Source organism: Bombina bombina, chromosome 7 (genome assembly GCF_027579735.1).
Source record: "Bombina bombina isolate aBomBom1 chromosome 7, aBomBom1.pri, whole genome shotgun sequence".
NCBI lineage: Eukaryota > Metazoa > Chordata > Amphibia > Anura > Bombinatoridae > Bombina > Bombina bombina.
Window position 1 is genome coordinate 412100014 of NC_069505.1, and position 20499 is coordinate 412120512.

The 20499-nt window shown below is 40.4% G+C and overlaps 1 protein-coding gene across 2 annotated transcripts in view; it reads left to right on the forward strand.

The window, feature by feature from the left end:
• LOC128666545 (inter-alpha-trypsin inhibitor heavy chain H3) overlaps nucleotides 1-20499 on the forward strand; it is a 218486-nt gene that overhangs the window by 82114 nt on the left and 115873 nt on the right. For both annotated transcript variants that reach the window (XM_053721209.1, XM_053721210.1), the window contains exons 10-13: nucleotides 936-1061; nucleotides 9254-9435; nucleotides 11818-12003; nucleotides 14764-14885. In XM_053721209.1, coding sequence (XP_053577184.1) covers nucleotides 936-1061; nucleotides 9254-9435; nucleotides 11818-12003; nucleotides 14764-14885 — 616 coding nt within the window. The remainder of the gene's footprint in view (nucleotides 1-935; nucleotides 1062-9253; nucleotides 9436-11817; nucleotides 12004-14763; nucleotides 14886-20499) is intronic.

The window sequence follows — 20499 nt, forward strand, 5'->3', positions numbered from 1 at the left end:
TATTTCAAAATTAAGTCAGCTTTAGTGTAAACTGAACAGTGTTAAGTTAACCTGTCTCATTTCAAACACTGAGCAATCTTAGTCTGAGAGTATAACATTTTATGCAGATGTAAAAATCTTAGCTAAAATGCATCCTTGCATCTGGAAAGTCCTTGCATAAAGGGGCAATAAACTGGAATGTAATTAAAATATATATATTAATAAGAAATAAATGCCAAAAGGGCACCTACCATTTCTGCATGGCTTTAAATATAGAATTTCTACAGCTTTGTCAAATAATTATAAATACACTGCTGCATATTGCTAAAAAAATGTGTTTTTATGGAACCCTGACCCCACCATACAACTACTACCACACTGAAGTTACAATCTGAAATTGCACAAAGAAATAAAAAACATTTACCAAGTAAGTCCTACCTCCTCTGCAAATGAAAGTGATCTGCCGTCTGACTCAGGCATACACTGTACAAACAAAGTGCCAAGTCTGTCTCACACTGTGCATAATGGTTTAGTGCTCTTAATTGCTAATGCTTTACTCCTTGTAATAACATTTCCCACGCTCAATAGCACTCTGCTGTAGTACCCTCTGGTGGCTGGCAAAACTTGTTTTTTAAATAAATTGTTCTTGCCTCATGGGGCCCCCTGGCCCATTGGGCCCCTGACAGGAGTCACCCCTGTCACTCCCTGATGGCGGCCCTGAATATAGTTATACCAATATGGCTGGCACGGGCAACATATTATGTAGACTGATTAGCAGTACTTAACAACTGAACGCAAGCAATATAAAAATATGTAACTGATTGTAAATCTGTATCACTTTTGTAACCATAGGCACCTGCCTAATGACAAATCTAACCCTCTTTCTGCCCACCCTCAGACTCTCCCATAGAGCATAATTATCTGAGAGTTGTAAACATATAGTCTTTTCTTTCTAGGGACCAATCTGAATGCGGCTTTACTACATGCGGTTGGACTTCTGATGCAGCCAAATGTCAACCAAGGGACCCTGAGTGACGGAGCCCCAATGATAATATTGCTTACTGATGGCGCACCAACTAAAGGTAATCACAGAACTATTTAACCTGCTGGAGTGTATTCAATTGTTTATAGATAGATTCTTTAACTTTAGTTTGTCATTTGAAATAGCTACTTTTGCCTGTTATACCTCCACTATACTGAACATTTTACTATTAAGTACTGGTTAGAGAAACACTATCACCTAGATTACGAGTTTTGCGTTATGGCTTTTAACGCAAAAAATGGCAATTGCGAGTCATGTTGGTATAGCTATACCACAAGCATTTTAGCCTGTAACGCAACGTCCATTCCGCACTCAAAAAAATTAAGTTTTTGCGTGGGATTTTCATAGCGCCAGTATTGCAGGTTGTGCACGATCCATACGGCCATCTGAGAGCAGTAGTTATGAGTTTTGAGCCACAAAAGTGTTTCACAAAACTCATAACTAAAATGTTACAAAGTACACTAACACCCATAAACTACCTATTAACCTCTAAACCGCCACCCTCCCGCATCGCAAACACTATTTAAAACTTATTAACCCCTAATCTGCTGCCCACCCACATCGCGACTATTAAATACATTTATTAACCCCTAATCTCCCGCTCCCGACATCGCCGACACTAATAAAAATGATTAACCCCTATTCCGCCGCTCCACGGCATCACTGCCACTATAATAAAGTTATTAACCCCTATTCCTCCACTCCCCGACATCACCGCTACTATAATAAAGTTATTAACCCCTAAACCTCAGGCCTCCCACATCTCTGCAACCAAATAAACCTATTAACCCCTAAACCTCCGGCCTCCCACATCTCCGCCACTAAATAAACCTATTAACCCCTAAACCTTTTGTCCCCCACATCGCAAAACACTAAATTAAACTATTAACCCCTAAACCTAACACCCCCATAACTTTAAATTAAATGACAATATAACTATATTTAAATAAATAAAAAAAACTTACCTGTGAAATAAAAATAAACCTAACATTAAATTATAAATTAACCTAACATTACTATTCTAATAAAATAAAAAATACTACCAATTAATGAAAAATTTCAAAAAACCTAACACTATCAGAAAAATTAAAAAAAATCTAAAATTACAAATAATAAGAAACACTAAATTACGAAAAAGAAAAAACAAATCTTACAAAAAATAATAAAATTATCAAAAAGAAAAACCATTACACCTAATCTAATAGCCCTATAAAAATAAAAAAAACCCTTCCAAAAATAAAAACACCCCCTAGCCTACAATAAACTACCAATTGCCCTTAAAATTGCCTTTTGTAGGGCATTGCCCTAAGTTAAACAGCTCTTTTACCTGTAAAAAAAAAAAAAAATCCCCCCAAACAGTGAAACCCACCACCTAACCAACCCCACAAAATAAAAAAAACTAACTCTAAAATAAACCTAAGCTACCCATTGCCCCATAAGCGGCATTTGTATGGGCATTGCCTTTAAAAGGTCATTCAGCTCTTTTTCATTGCCCTTAAATGGGCATTTAGCTCTTTTTCAAAAGCCCAAACCCTAATCTGAAAATGAAAACCCACCCCCAAAATCTTAAAAAATACCTAACACTAACCCCAGAATATCTACTCACGTTTGCTGAAGTCCGGACATCCAGGCAGGAAGAAGTCTTCAGCCAGGTTGTTGACATCTTCATCCATCGCGGGGGTTTCTTTTATCTTCATCCTTGCGGCGCGGAGCGACAAAGACATCAGGCACGGAGCATCCTCTTGATACGGTCCCCACTGTAGACTGAAGCTTCAATGCAAGGTAGCCGTTTCAAAATGGCGTACCTTGCATTCCTATTGGCTGATTTGATTCTATAAATTCAAATCAGCCAATATGATGAGAGCTTCTAAAATCCTATTGGCTGTTCAAAATAGCCAATAGGATGAGAGCTACTGAAATCAAGGTAGCCGTTTCAAAATGGCGTACCTTGCATTCCTATTGGCTGATTTGATTCTTCAAATTTAAATCAGCCAAAAGGATGAGAGCTTCTAAAATCCTATTGGCTGTTCAAAATGGTTAGTTATTTCTTTTTATTTTGGGGGGTTGGTTGGGTGGTGGGTTTTACTGTTGGGGTTGGGGGGACTTTTGTATTTTTTTTACAGGTAAAAGAGTTGTTTAATTTAGGGCAATTCCCTACAAAAGGCCCTTTTAAGGGCTATTAGTAGTTTATTGTAGGCTAGCGGTTGTTTTTATTTTGGGGGACTTTTTTATTTTTATAGGGCTATTAGATTAGATGTAATTGTTTTTAATTTTTGATAATTTCGTTTATTATTTTTTGCAAGCTTAGTGTTTTTTTTATTTTTCTTAAGTAAGGCCTAGATTTAGAGTTCGGCGGTAGCCGTCAAAACCAGCGTTAGAGGCTCCTAACGCTGGTTTTGGCCGCCCGCTGGTATTTGGAGTCAGTGATTAAAGGGTCTAACGCTCACTTTTCAGCCGCGACTTTTCCATACCGCAGATCCCCCTACGCCATTTGCGTAGCCTATCTTTTCAATGGGATCTTTCTAACGCTGGTATTTAGAGTCGTTTCTGAAGTGAGCGTTAGAGCTCTAACGACAAGATTCCAGCCGCCTGAAAATAGCAGGAGTTAAGAGCTTTCTGGCTAACGCCGGTTTTTAAAGCTCTTAACTACTGTACCCTAAAGTACACTAACACCCATAAACTACCTATGTACCCCTAAACCGAGGTCCCCCCACATCGCCGCCACTCGATTAAAATTTTTAACCCCTAATCTGCCGACCGCCACCTACGTTATACTTATGTACCCCTAATCTGCTGCCCCTAACCCCGCCGACCCCTATATTATATTTATTAACCCCTAACTTTCCCCCCACAACGTCGCCGCAAGCTACTTAAAATAATTAATCCCTAATCTTCCGACCGCAAATCGCCGCCACCTACGTTATCCCTATGTACCCCTAATCTGCTGCCCCTAACATCGCCGACCCCTATGTTATATTTATTAACCCCTAATCTGCCCCCCACAACGTCGCCGACACCTGCCTACACTTATTAACCCCTAATCTGCCGAGCGGACCTGAGCGCTACTATAATAAATGTATTAACCCCTAATCCGCCTCACTAACCCTATCATAAATAGTATTAACCCCTAATCTGCCCTCCCTAACATCGCCGACACCTAACTTCAATTATTAACCCCTAATCTGCCGACCGGAGCTCACCGCTATTCTAATAAATGTATTAACCCCTAAAGCTAAGTCTAACCCTAACACTAACACCCCCCTAACTTAAATATAATTTACATCTAACGAAATAAATTAACTCTTATTAAATAACTTATTCCTATTTAAAGCTAAATACTTACCTGTAAAATAAATCCTAATATAGCTACAATATAAATTACATTTATATTATAGCTATTTTAGGATTAATATTTATTTTACAGGCAACTTTGTAATTATTTTAACCAGGTACAATAGCTATTAAATAGTTAAGAACTATTTAATAGTTACCTAGTTAAAATAATTACAAATTTACCTGTAAAATAAATCCTAACCTAAGTTATAATTAAACCTAACACTACCCTATCAATAAAATAATTAAATAAACTACCTACAATTACCTACAATTAACCTAACACTACACTATCAATAAATTAATTAAACACAATTGCTACAAATAAATACAATTAAATAAACTATCTAAAGTACAAAAAATAAAAAAGAACTAAGTTACAGAAAATAAAAAAATATTTACAAACATAAGAAAAATATTACAACAATTTTAAACTAATTACACCTACTCTAAGCCCCCTAATAAAATAACAAAGACCCCCAAAATAAAAAATTCCCTACCCTATTCTAAAATACAAAAATTACAAGCTCTTTTACCTTACCAGCCCTGAACAGGGCCCTTTGCGGGGCATGCCCCAAGAAGTTCAGCTCTTTTGCCTGTAAAAGAAAACATACAATACCCCCCCCCCAACATTACAACCCACCACCCACATACCCCTAATCTAACCCAAACCCCCCTTAAATAAACCTAACACTAATCCCCTGAAGATCTTCCTACCTTGTCTTCACCATACCAGGTTCACCGATCCGTCCTGGCTCCAAGATCTTCATCCAACCCAAGCGGGGGTTGGCGATCCATAATCCGGTGCTGAAGAGGTCCAGAAGAGGCTCCAAAGTCTTCATCCTATCCGGCAAGAAGAGGACATCCGGACCGGCAAACATCTTCTCCAAGCCGCATCTTCTATCTTCTTCCATCCGGTGCGGAGCGGGTCCATCTTGAAGCAGGCGACGCGGATCCATCCTCTTCTTCCGATGTCTCCCGACGAATGACGGTTCCTTTAAGGGACGTCATCCAAGATGGCGTCCCTCGAATTCCGATTGGCTGATAGGATTCTATCAGCCAATCGGAATTAAGGTAGGAATTTTCTGATTGGCTGATGGAATCAGCCAATCAGAATCAAGTTCAATCCGATTGGCTGATCCAATCAGCCAATCAGATTGAGCTCGCATTCTATTGGCTGTTCCGATCAGCCAATAGAATGCGAGCTCAATCTGATTGGCTGATGGGATCGGCCAATCGGATTGAACTTGATTCTGATTGGCTGATTCCATCAGCCAATCAGAAAATTCCTACCTTAATTCCGATTGGCTGATAGAATCCTATCAGCCAATCGGAATTCGAGGGACGCCATCTTGGATGACGTCCCTTAAAGGAACCGTCATTCGTCGGGAGACATCGGAAGAAGAGGATGGATCCGCGTCGCCTGCTTCAAGATGGACCCGCTCCGCACCGGATGGAAGAAGATAGAAGATGCGGCTTGGAGAAGATGTTTGCCGGTCCGGATGTCCTCTTCTTGCCGGATAGGATGAAGACTTTGGAGCCTCTTCTGGACCTCTTCAGCACCGGATTATGGATCGCCAACCCCCGCTTGGGTTGGATGAAGATCTTGGAGCCAGGACGGATCGGTGAACCTGGTATGGTGAAGACAAGGTAGGAAGATCTTCAGGGGATTAGTGTTAGGTTTATTTAAGGGGGGTTTGGGTTAGATTAGGGGTATGTGGGTGGTGGGTTGTAATGTTGGGGGGGGGGTATTGTATGTTTTCTTTTACAGGCAAAAGAGCTGAACTTCTTGGGGCATGCCCCGCAAAGGGCCCTGTTCAGGGCTGGTAAGGTAAAAGAGCTTGTAATTTTTGTATTTTAGAATAGGGTAGGGAATTTTTTATTTTGGGGGTCTTTGTTATTTTATTAGGGGGCTTAGAGTAGGTGTAATTAGTTTAAAATTGTTGTAATATTTTTCTTATGTTTGTAAATATTTTTTTATTTTCTGTAACTTAGTTCTTTTTTATTTTTTGTACTTTAGATAGTTTATTTAATTGTATTTATTTGTAGCAATTGTGTTTAATTAATTTATTGATAGTGTAGTGTTAGGTTAATTGTAGGTAATTGTAGGTAGTTTATTTAATTATTTTATTGATAGGGTAGTGTTAGGTTTAATTATAACTTAGGTTAGGATTTATTTTACAGGTAAATTTGTAATTATTTTAACTAGGTAACTATTAAATAGTTCTTAACTATTTAATAGCTATTGTACCTGGTTAAAATAATTACAAAGTTGCCTGTAAAATAAATATTAATCCTAAAATAGCTATAATATAAATGTAATTTATATTGTAGCTATATTAGGATTTATTTTACAGGTAAGTATTTAGCTTTAAATAGGAATCATTTATTTAATATGAGTTAATTTATTTCGTTAGATAAAAATTATATTTAACTTAGGGGGGTGTTAGTGTTAGGGTTAGACTTAGCTTTAGGGGTTAATACATTTATTAGAATAGCGGTGAGCTCCGGTCGGCAGATTAGGGGTTAATAATTGAAGGTAGGTGTCGGCGATGTTAGGGAGGGCAGATTAGGGGTTAATACTATTTATTATAGGGTTAGTGAGGCGGATTAGGGGTTAATACATTTATTATAGTAGCGCTCAGGTCCGCTCGGCAGATTAGGGGTTAATAAGTGTAGGTAGGTGTCGGCGACGTTGTGGGGGGCAGATTAGGGGTTAATAAATATAACATAGGGGTCGGCGATGTTAGGGCAGCAGATTAGGGGTACATATGGATAACGTAGGTGGCGGCGGTTTACGGAGCGGCAGATTAGGGGTTAAAAGTGTAATGCAGGGGTCAGCGATAGCGGGGGCGGCAGATTAGGGGTTAATAAGTGTAAGGTTAGGGGTGTTTAGACTCGGGGTACATGTTAGGGTGTTAGGTGCAGACTTAGGAAGTGTTTCCCCATAGGAAACAATGGGGCTGCGTTAGGAGCTGAACGCTGCTTTTTTGCAGGTGTTAGGTTTTTTTTCAGCTCAAACAGCCCCATTGTTTCCTATGGGAGAATCGTGCACGAGCACGTTTTTGAGGCCGGCCGCGTCCGTAAGCAACTCTGGTATCGAGAGTTGCATTTGCGGTAAAAATGCTCTACGCTCCTTTTTTGGAGCCTAACGCAGCATTTGTTTGAACTCTCGATACCAGAGTTAAATTTATGGTGCGGCCAGAAAAAAACCCGCGGAGCGTTAACAGCCCTTTTACCGCCGAACTCTAAATCTAGGCCTTAGTGTTTATTATTTTTTGTAATTTTAGATTTTTTAATTTTTCTCATAGATTTTTTAATTGGTAGTATTTTTTATTTTATTAGAATAGCAAGGTTAGGTTAATTTATAGTTTAATGTTAGGTTTATTTTTCTTTCACAGGTAAGTTTTTATTTATTTAAATATAGTTATATTGTAATTTTAATTTAAAGTTAGGGGGGTGTTAGGTTTTGGGGTTAATAGTTTAATTTAGTGTTTTGCGATGTGGGGGGGCCGGCGGTTTAGGGGTTAATAGGTTTATTTAGTTGCGGAGATGTGGGTGGCCGGAGGTTTATGGGTTAATAGGTTTATTTAGTTGCAGAGATGTGGGTGGCCGGAGGTTTAGGGGTTAATAACTTTATTATAGTGTTGGCGATGTCAGGGAGCGGCGGAATAGGGGTTACTAACTTCATTATAGTAGCGGTGATGTCGGGGAGCGGTGGAATAGGGGTTACTAACTTTTATTAGTGTCAGCGATGTCGGGAGCGGCAGATTAGGGGTTAATAACTTTATTTAGGTGTCGGCGATGTCGGGACGGCAGAATAGGGGTGTTAAGACTTGAGGTTTATGTTAGGGTGTTAGGTTTAAACATAACTTTTTTTCCTCTATAGACCTCAATGGGGTTGCGTTACGGAGAATTTTCATTGCAGGTGTTAGTTTTTTTTCTAACACTCTCTCCCCATTGATGTCTATGGGGGCAAGCGTGCACAAGCACGTCAAAGCAGCCCTTGGATTTTGTGCGGTATGGAGCTTATCGCCACCATATCGCACGCACAAGGAGGCTTTTCAGTAACTCATAATGGCAGCGTTATGGAGGGGGAAATAACGCAGCTATTTGGCGTTTGTTTCGCACCCTGTTTAGCGCAAAACTCGTAATCTAGGTGTATGTAAATAAGAAGTTAAATTATACTCATGGGAATTATCTTCCTTAGCACTTGGAGGATGAAAAGATTCTCAAAACCAAGAGCTCTATATAACCCCTCCACCTCACACATACCTCAGTCTAATCCACAGCCAAGCAGAAGTGAGGTAAGAAAAAAAGCGACAAAAAATAGAGCAGGCAATTGTTCGTTCCCAGGTTGAGCGCTTCTCTTTTTATTTATGCAAATTATGACCCTGAGGGAAGTCTCCTTAAGGGTGATGCAGAAAGTCAGATGTGAACCCGTTGCTCAGTGTGCCTACAGGGATATGGCTACACGTCACTGACGAGGCCCACAATAGGCTGAAACGTACTTCTAGGGTGTTGCAGTTTCTCTTGTTCAGAGAAGGATTGCCTGGTATTTCGGGTATGGACTGCACTTTTCTTGAAAGCTTTATATCTTTAAACAAATTAAGTTCTTTGACTGCATGTTTGACTCTTCGGAAGGTGTTAAACACATTGTAAAAGTGTCACTTCTGAAACAGCCTTTATTCTGCACTGAATGTTGCACACAGTGATTGGAGCATACACATGTATACCTGCTCCTGATTGGCTCAGTAGTTGTAGCTTCATCTGAGCACAGTTTTGCAGGGGTTAAATGCAGGCAATATGGGAATTTATTAAAAATATAAAATGCTTTGAAAGAATAATTTTATTTTCACGTTAATACCTCTCTCACCTTCCACTCTTTTTTATACCCAGGAGTAACACAACCAGAAGTGATCAAGGCTAATGTAAAGCAAGCTATCAATGGGCGCCTGTCCCTTTACTGCCTGGGCTTTGGATATGACCTGAATTACAATCTCCTGCAAACTCTCGCCTTGGAGAATGGAGGGGTCGCACGCAGGATCTACGAGGATTCAGATGCTGAACTTCAACTACAGGTACAGAAACTTATGCACACAAAGGACTGATACAGACCTGTAGAGACTGAATTCTTAATTCTGTCATTAGTACTAGCAGGGACTGGGGCCAATATCATGTCACTGTCATTAGTAAGTTGTGGCCCTAACAGGGTCTGACCCCATAACTATGTAACTGTCATTAGTGCACTATGGCACTAGCAGAGACTGAGCACATAAACATGTCACTATCATTAGTACACTGTGGCACTAGCACTGACTGAGCCCATAAACATGTCACTGTCATTAGTAAGTTGTTGCCCTAGCAGGATCTGACCCCATAACTATGTCACTGTCATTAGTGCACTATGGTGCTAGCAGAGACTGAGCACATAAACATGTCACTGTCATTAGTACACTGTGGAATTAGCAGGAACTAAGCCCATAAAGATGTCACTGTCATTAGTACAATATGGTCCTAGCTGGGACTTAACCTATAAATATGTCATTGTCATTAGTACACTGTGGCCCTATCAGGGACTGAGCACATAAACATGTCACTGTCATTAGTACACTATGGCACTAGCAGAGACTGAGCACATAAACATGTCACTGTCATTAGTACACTGTGGCACTAGCACTGACTGAGCCCATAAACATGTCACTGTCATTAGTACACTGTGGCACTAGCACTGACTGAGCCCATACACATGTCACTGTCATTAGTACACTGTGGCACTAGCACTGACTGAGCACATAAACATGTCACTGTCATTAGTACACTGTAGCACTAGCACTGACTGAGCCCATAAACATGTCACTATCATTAGTACACTGTGGCACTAGCACTGACTGAGCCCATAAACATGTCACTGTCATTAGTAAGTTGTAGCCCTAGCAGGATCTGACCCCATAACTATGTAACTGTCATTAGTGCACTATGGTGCTAGCAGAGACTGAGCACATAAACATGTCACTGTCATTAGTACACTGGGGAATTAGCAGGAACTAAGCCCATAAACATGTCACTGTCGTTAGTACACTATGGTCCTAGCTGGGACTTAACCCATAAATATGTCATTATCATTAGTACACTGTGGCCCTATCAGGGACTGAGCCCATAAACATGTCACTATCATTAGTACACTATGGTCCTAGCTGGAACTTAACCCATAATATGTCATTGTCATTAGTACATTGTGGCCCTATCAGGGAATGAGCCCATAAACATGTCACTGTCATTAGTACACTATTACCCTAGCTGGAACTGAGCACATAAACATGTCACTGTCATTTGCACACTATTACCCTAGCAGGAACTGAGCACATAAACATGTCACTGTCATTAGTACACTGTGGCCCTAGCAGGAACTGAGCACAGAAACATGTCACTGTCATTAGTACACTATTACCCTAGCAGGAACTGAGCACATAAACATGTCACTGTCATTAGTACACTTTGGCCCTAGCAGGAACTGAGCACAGAAACATGTCACTGTCATTAGTACACTATTACCCTAGCAGGAACTGAGCACAGAAACATGTCATTGTCATTAGCACACTGTGACCCAAGCAGGGACTGAGTACATAAATATGTCACTGTCATTAGTACACTGTGACCCTAGCAGGGACTGAGCACATAAACATGTCATTGTCATTAGTACACTGTGACCCTAGTAGGGATTGAGTACATAAACATGTTACTGTCATTAGTACACTGTGACCCTAGCAGGAACTGAGCCCATAAACATATCACTGTCATTAGTACACTGTGGCCCTAGCAGGGACTGAACACATAAACATGTCATTGTCATTAGTACACTGTGACCCTAGCAGGGACTGAGCACATAAACATGTCATTGTCATTAGTACACTGTGGCCCTAGCAGGGACTGAGTACATAAACATGTCATTGTCATTAGTACACTGTGGCCCTAGCAGGAACTGAGCACATAAACATGTCACTGTCATTAATACACTGTGACCCTAGTAGGGACTGAGTACATAAACATGTCACTATCATTAGTACACTGTGGCCCTAGCAGGGACTGAGCACATAAACATGTCATTGCCATTAGTACACTGTGACCCTAGCAGGGACTGAGCACATAAACATGTCATTGTCATTAGTACACTGTGACCCTAGCAGGGACTGAGCACATAAACATGCCATTGCCATTAGTACACTGTGACCCTAGCAGGGACTGAGCACATAAACATGTCATTGTCATTAGTACACTGTGACCCTAGCAGGAACTGAGCCCATAAACATGTCATTGTCATTAGTACACTGTGACCCTAGCAGGGACTGAGTACATAAACATGTCATTGTCATTAGTACACTGTGGCCCTAGCAGGGATGAGAGCTTATGTAGCATATTATCTAGGATCCTGCCCATGTAATGCTGATTGTGCTTCTCTGCAGGGCTTCTATAACGAGGTGGCACAGCCTTTACTGAAAGGGGTACAAGTGCAATACCCAGAAAATGCAGTTTCCAATCTCACCAGGAACTCCTTCGAGCACTATTTTGGGGGTTCAGAAATTGTGGTGGCTGGAAAGATCTCCAGCAATGATCTGACTTCCCTCACCTCGGAAATAAGTGCCAAAGGGGTAGAAAAATGTTTATTTTTTGTATTGTGTACATGGTGTTGTATCATAACAGACTAGATTACAAGTGGAGCGCAATCAATAGCATCAGGTGCATTATCCTTTGCTCCACATTGCTCTAAAAATAGCTCACAATGAGGTATAAGTAGATAATAAAAAAAAGATTTACTAGAGAATCTTAACATGGTTGATATTTATTAAGCGCACCCTAAAGTTTTAATGCACAGTGTCGGGAGCGGTATTAAAGGGACATGAAACTCCAAAAAAATCTTTCAGGATTCAGACAGAGCATACAAATTTAAACAACTATCCAATTTACTTCTATTATCTAATTTGCTTCATTTTCTTGGTATCCTTTGTTAAAAAGATATCTAGAAAGGCACAGGAGCTGGGAGCTAGCTGCTGATTGGTGGCTGCCTCTTGTGATTGTCTTACAGATCTGTTCAGCTAGCTCCCAGTAGTGCATTGCTGCCACTTCAATAAATACCAAGAGAATGGAGAAAAACTGATAATAGAAGTAAATTGCAAAGTTGTTTAAAATTGTATGTTCTGTCTGAATCATGATGGGAATGTTTTGGGTTTACAGATGTTGAGTTAAATGTGTTTGAACGCAACGCAATAAAGTGTAGAAAAAAGACTTGAATATATACAAAATACATCAAAATGATCTGAAAATAATATATTTCACTTACATTTAAACATATTAATTACAAAATAAATGTTTAATATTGAAATACAGTAGGTGTTTTAACAGTAATTTAAAGGCATTTGGTTTATCATCAGGTGCTGGACTGGGAAAGAATCAAAGGTGTATGTATTTGTGTATGTATATGTGTGTATGTGTGTATGTGTGTTTATGTATGTGTGTGTATATATGTGTGTATGTGTGTTTATGTATGTGTGTGTATATATGTGTGTATGTGTGTTTATGTATGTGTGTGTATACTGTGTGTATGTGTGTTTATGTATGTGTGTGTATACTGTGTGTATGTGTGTTTATGTATGTGTGTATATATATGTGTGTATGTGTGTTTATGTATGTGTGTGTATATATGTGTGTATGTGTGTTTATGTATGTGTGTGTATATATGTGTGTATGTGTGTTTATGTATGTGTGTGTATACTGTGTGTATGTGTGTTTATGTATGTGTGTGTATACTGTGTGTATGTGTGTTTATGTATGTGTGTGTATATATATGTGTGTATGTGTGTTTATGTATGTGTGTGTATACTGTGTGTATGTATATATTGTTATGTATGTGTGTTTATGTATGTGGGTTTATATATGTATGTGTGTGTATACTGTGTGTATGTATATATTTTTATGTGTGTGTTTATGTATGTGTGTCTATACTGTGTGTATGTATATATTGTTATGTATGTGTGTATATATATATGTGTGTATGTGTGTGTATACTGTGTGTATTTGTATGTGTGTGTGTTTATGTATGTGTGTCTATACTGTGTGTATGTATATATTGTTATGTATATGTGTTTATGCACATCCCACCTAAGTACCAACCTCACAGGTACCAGCTATATAATGTGCCCTGCACAGAGCTAGCAGAGTGATATAACCTAATATACTATACAATACTAGTGTAATTGTGATTAGTCCATGGGCATTCAAATGTAACAAATAAATCCAAACTAATTTGGATTTATTTGTTACAAATGCATTCAGGTTAATTCGGAAATTCTAATTGATTCAAAGCTCCGAATTTGACCAATTTGTCCGAATTTCGATTCGGAATGAAACGAAATGCACATGTCTAGCATGTATGTGTGTATACATATGTTGGTATGTGTATATATATATATATATATATATATATATATATCAGGGCAAATATCCAGAAATTCCAAAAAAGACAGCACTCACTGGTCTTGAAAAAATAAAATTGACATTTTAATAAGCAAAGGGTTAAAAGTAGGGAATAGGCGTGACGTTTCAATGCCGTACTGGCATCTTTATCAAATGTCCCAAATGTAGAAAGTGGTGCTGCAGAGAAGGCTCATCAGCTATGTGATGCCCCAAGGAAATTGTGAGAGAACTGGCTGTACTGCCACAATTTATAGCAGCTCCTATTTGTGATTGGAAGTAGTTGCAGCTGTGTTACAAATCCTCTTTGCGCTGCAAACAGAGGCATCCACCACGCACACCTTGTAGTGCAACGACTTCCAATCACAAATAGGAGCTGCTATAAATTGTGGCAGTACAGCCAGTTCTCTCACAATTTCCTTGGGGCATCACATAGCTGATGAGCCTTCTCTGGAGCACCACTTTCTACATTTGGAACATTTGATAAAGATGCCAGTACGGCATCGAAACGTCATGCCTATTCCCTACTTTTAACCCTTTGATCATTAAAACTTACATTTTATTTTCTCAAGACCAGTGAGTGCTGTCTTTTTTGGAATATACATATATATATATATATATATATATATGTTTACAGTGTTTATAATTTTTATTTCAATACAAAACCATAGTATGCTAAGAATGCATTACCTAAGCGGAGGTTTAACGTACCTTTGGCTTAGTGCTTGAGCGACAGCTGGCTATAAGTTTTTCAGTATGCCCCCATAGAAGTTTATTATGTGAGGAATTTAGCACATCCGTGATATCCAACATGCATATATTAGCGCACCCTAGACTTTCACTGTAGAGCTAAAATCTTACTTTTAACAAGTAATTTGAGCTCCAAAGCCCTATTGATTTCCACTTGTAATCTAACCCTTATATTTTTGTTCCTATTCTAGACACAAGATCATCTTACTTTTAATACGAGTGGTCTTGTCACAGAGCAGCAGGGGTACATTTTTGGAGAATATATTGAACGTCTCTGGGCTTATCTGACAATCCAACAGATAATGGAAAAACAGTAAGTTACAAATAAACTAAATCCCCCTCTGTATTATGACTATGTAACAAACAAGAATTTAAGTAAACCAGGCAGCTGCCTAGGGAGCCTTAAGGTGGGCACCTGCCTGGCTGATCCTGTGATTCACTTTGTATTCCATATTTTATGGCCTTTTGCAATTTAGCACCTAGCTTAACCAAACAGAGGTTTAATAGGTACATTTCTACACATGCTAGGAAGTGGTTTGTTTGCCTAGGGACACCTGCCTGATTGTTGAAGCAGTTTAGTTCCATTGTCACCAAAATTCTGTGTTTTGTACATCTGGCTTTCCAGCACAGCCAATCAGAAAATGTACTGCAGAATGTGTAGCCCCCTTCTTAAAGGAATAGTCAAAATTAAACTTTCATGATTCAGATAGAGCAGCAATTTTAAGCAACTTTCTAATCCTACTCCTATTATCAATTTTTATTTGTTCTCTTGCTATCTTTATTTGAATGTAAGCTTAGGAGCTGGCCCATTTTTGGTTCAGCACCTGGGTAGCGCTTGCTAATTGGTGGCTACATTTAGACACTAATCAGAAAGTGCTACCCAGGTGCTAAACCAAAAATGGGCCAGCTCCTCTGCTTACATTCTTGTTTTTTCAATTAAAGATAGAAAGAGAATGAAGAAAAAAATATAATAGGAGTAAATTATAAAGTTACATAAAAATGCTGTTCTATCTGAATCATCAACATTTAATATTAACTAGACTATTCCTTTAAGTAGATATGAGTATGGGCTGGTAATCTTTACAAGTGATATCTCCGGACACAAGTGGGTTGAAAAGTTGGGATATTAACCCTGTTCCTAGGATGGAGCTATTTGAGGAATCTGTGTTAATGAATGTGATGTACCCGGCAACAGTCACCAGTTTGGCACAGAAAGGGTTGACAGACCAGCAGTTTGTCACAGTCTAGCCACTCCAGGCAAGCGTGTGACTTAGTTCAGTGGGTGCAGGGGTTAATGAACACTCCCTAGTCTGTGCTAAACCTATAAAAAATGCCCAAACTCCCATTTAATGCCACGCACACTAAACTATCTCTGCTGCCACCACTTTAAGATTATTATATGGGAAATCCTGAAGAAAAAAAACTGACTAGTATATTAAAAAAATCCCAAAACACAATTTAGCAAAAATCCATCTAAAAAACATAGTTATATTATTACCAGTCTCTCCAGTAACATGGTTCAAATATTAGACAAATGCAAAATGTAATACAAGAACATTTATTATGAATATAAGTCACAGTGCATTTATATAAAAAAAGGAGTTAGCAAACAATGACACACAGCAAAACAGTTTTAAAATAAAAAGGAGAAAATCACAGAACCTATAACTTTACCAGAATAGCCTCTGCTTCTAAGGAAGGAAATGGAATGGAAATTGGTCAGACACACTTTTCCGCAGTTTCCCATTTAGCATGACAAAATTATGTTGTTGAAATCACAGTTAAATATATTTTTTCATGAGGTCAGGTTTCTCACTGGGCCCCTTCCAGAGTGGGCAAGGAAAGCAGCCACCCCTATTTAAGGCAGGCCATTAAACACATTGCAAACCCTGGCTGAAGTTATAGGATAACTCATAATTTTTTGTTATGTATATCCTAGTATCTACACCCATATAAGCAATCCCCTTATAACATCATAAAGATTATTTAGATACCAAATATGACATGTCTGTTATATTTAGTCACCCAATAACATAATTGTGATAAAAAACATAATTTATGCTTACCTGATAAATTCCTTTCTCCTGTAGTGTAGTCAGTCCACGGGTCATCCATTACTTATGGGATTATATCTCCTCCCTAACAGGAAGTGCAAGAGGATCACCCAAGCAGAGCTGCTATATAGCTCCTCCCCTCTACGTCATACCCAGTCATTCGACCAAAACCAAACGAGAAAGGAGAAACTATAGGGTGCAGTGGTAACTGGAGTTTAATTTAAAATTTAGACCTGCCGTAAAAACAGGGCGGGCCGTGGACTGACTACACTACAGGAGAAAGGAATTTATCAGGTAAGCATAAATTATGTTTTCTCCTGTTAAGTGTAGTCAGTCCACGGGTCATCCATTACTTATGGGATACCAATACCAAAGCTAAAAGTACACGGATGACGGGAGGGACAGGCAGGACCTTTACACGGAAGGAACCACTGCCTGAAGAACCTTTCTCCCAAAAACAGCCTCCGAAGAAGCAAAAGTGTCAAATTTGTAAAATTTTGAAAAGGTGTGAAGTGAAGACCAAGTTGCAGCCTTGCAAATCTGTTCAACAGAGGCCTCATTTTTAAAGGCCCAAGTGGAAGCCACAGCTCTGGTAGAATGAGCTGTAATTCTTTCAGGAGGCTGCTGTCCAGCAGTCTCATAGGCTAAACGTATTATGCTACGAAGCCAAAAAGAGAGAGAGGTAGCCGAAGCCTTTTGACCTCTCCTCTGTCCCGAATAAACGACAAACAGGAAAGAAGTTTGTCGAAAATCTTTAGTTGCCTGTAAATAGAATTTCAGGGCCCGGACAACGTCCAGATTGTGCATAAGTCTTTCCTTCTTTGAGGAAGGATTAGGGCACAATGAAGGAACAACAATCTCTTGATTGATATTCTTGTTAGTGACTACCTTAGGTAAGAACCCAGGTTTAGTACGCAGAACTACCTTGTCTGAATGAAAAATCAGATAAGGGGAATCACAATGTAAGGCTGATAACTCAGAGACTCTTCGAGCCGAGGAAATAGCCATTAAAAACAGAACTTTCCAAGATAACAGCTTGATATCAATGGAATGAAGGGGTTCAAACGGAACACCCTGCAAAACGTTAAGAACTAAGTTTAAGCTCCATGGCGGAGCAACAGTTTTAAACACAGGCTTAATCCTGGCCAAAGCCTGACAAAAAGCCTGAACGTCTGGAACTTCTGACAGACGCTTGTGCAAAAGAATGGACAGAGCTGAGATCTGTCCCTTTAACGAACTAGCAGATAAACCCTTTTCTAAGCCTTCTTGTAGAAAAGACAATATCCTAGGAATCCTGACCTTACTCCATGAGTAACTCTTTGATTCGCACCAATGTAAGTATTTACGCCATATTTTATGGTAAATTTTCCTGGTAACAGGTTTCTTAGCCTGTATCAAGGTATCAATCACTGACTCCGAGAATCCACGCTTTGATAGAATCAAGCGTTCAATCTCCAAGCAGTCAGCCTCAGAGAAATTAGATTTGGATGTTTGAAAGGACCCTGAACCAGAAGGTCCTGTCTCAGAGGCAGAGACCATGGTGGACAGGACGACATGTCCACTAGAACTGCATACCAGGTCCTGCGTGGCCACGCAGGCGCTATTAGAATCACCGATGCTCTCTCCTGTTTGATCCTGGCAATCAAACGAGGAAGTATCGGGAAGGGTGGAAACACATAAGCCATGTTGAAGACCCAGGGTGCTGTCACAGCATCTATCAGAACCGCTTCCGGATCCCTGGATCTTGATCCGTAACAAGGAAGCTTGGCGTTCTGGCGAGACGCCATGAGATCCAGATCTGGTTTGCCCCAACGCCGAAGCAGTTGTGCAAAAATCTCCGGGTGAAGTTCCCACTCCCCCGGATGAAAAGTCTGGCGACTTAGGAAATCCGCCTCCCAGTTCTCCACGCCTGGGATGTGGATCGCTGACAGGTGGCAAGAGTGAGACTCTGCCCAGCGAATTATCTTTGAGACTTCCATCATCGCTAGGGAACTCCTTGTCCCTCCCTGATGGTTGATGTAAGCCACAGTCGTGATGTTGTCCGACTGGAACCTGATGAACCTCAGAGTTGCTAGCTGAGGCCAAGCCAGAAGAGCATTGAGAACTGCTCTCAATTCCAGAATGTTTATTGGAAGGAGACTCTCCTCCTGAGTCCATGATCCCTGAGCCTTCAGGGAATTCCAGACAGCGCCCCAACCTAGTAGGCTGGCGTCTGTTGTTACAATTGTCCAGTCTGGCCTGCTGAAGGGCATCCCCCTGGACAGATGTGGCCGAGAAAGCCACCATAGAAGAGAATCTCTGGTCTCTTGATCCAGATTCAGCATAGGGGACAAATCTGAGTAATCCCCATTCCACTGACTTAGCATGCACAATTGTAGTGGTCTGAGATGCAGGCGTGCAAAAGGTACTATGTCCATTGCCGCTACCATTAAGCCGATTACCTCCATGCATTGAGCCACTGAAGGGTGTTGAATGGAATGAAGGACACGGCAAGCATTTAGAAGTTTTGTTAACCTGTCTTCTGTCAGGTAAATTTTCATTTCTACAGAATCTATAAGAGTCCCCAAGAAGGGAACTCTTGTGAGTGGCAACAGAGAACTCTTTTCTACGTTCACCTTCCACCCATGCGACCTTAGAAATGCCAGAACTAACTCTGTATGAGACTTGGCAGTCTGGAAACTTGACGCTTGTATCAGAATGTTGTCTAGGTATGGAGCTACCGAAATTCCTCGCGGTCTTAGTACCGCCAGAAGAGAGCCCAGAACCTTTGTAAAGATTCTTGGAGCCGTGGCTAACCCGAAGGGAAGAGCTACAAATTGGTAATGCCTGTCTAGGAAGGCAAACCTTAGGTACCGATAATGATCCTTGTGAATCGGTATGTGAAGGTAGGCATCCTTTAAATCCACTGTGGTCATGTATTGACCCCTTTGGATCATAGGTAAGATTGTCCGAATAGTTTCCATTTTGAACGATGGAACTCTTAGGAACTTGTTTAGGATCTTTAAGTCCAAAATTGGTCTGAAGGTTCCCTCTTTTTTGGGAACCACAAACAGATTTGAGTAAAACCCCTGTCCGTGTTTTGACCGCGGAACTGGATGGATCACTCCCATTAGTAAAAGGTCTTGTACACAGCATAGAAACGCTTCTCTCTTTAGCTGGTTTGCTGACAGCCTTGAAAGATGAAATCTCCCTTTTGGAGGAGAAGCTTTGAAGTCCAGAAGGTATCCCTGAGATATGATCTCTAACGCCCAGGGATCCTGGACATCTCTTGTCCAAGCCTGGGCGAAGAGCGAAAGTCTGCCCCCCACTAGATCCGTTTCCGGATCGGGGGCCCTCACTTCATGCTGTCTTAGGGGCAGCAGCAGGTTTTCTGGCCTGCTTGCCCTTGTTCCAGGACTGGTTAGGTTTCCAGCCCTGTCTGCAGCGAGCAACAGTTCCTTCCTGCTTTGGGGCTGAGGAAGTTGATGCTGCTCCTGCCTTGAAGTTACGAAAGGCACGAAAATTAGACTGTCTAGCCCTTGGTTTGGCTCTGTCTTGAGGCAGGGCATGACCCTTACCTCCAGTAATGTCAGCGATAATTTCTTTCAAACCGGGCCCGAACAATGTCTGCCCTTTGAAAGGTATGTTAAGCAATTTAGATTTAGATGTCACATCGGCTGACCAAGATTTAAGCCACAGCGCTCTGCGCGCCTGAATGGCGAATCCTGAATTCTTAGCCGTAAGTTTAATTAAATGTACTACGGCATCGGAAATAAATGAATTGGCTAGCTTAAGTACTCTAAGCTTGTCTGTAATCTCATCCAATGTAACTGAGTTAATGGTCTCTTCCAGAGACTCAAACCAGAATGCCGCCGCAGCCGTGACAGGCGCAAT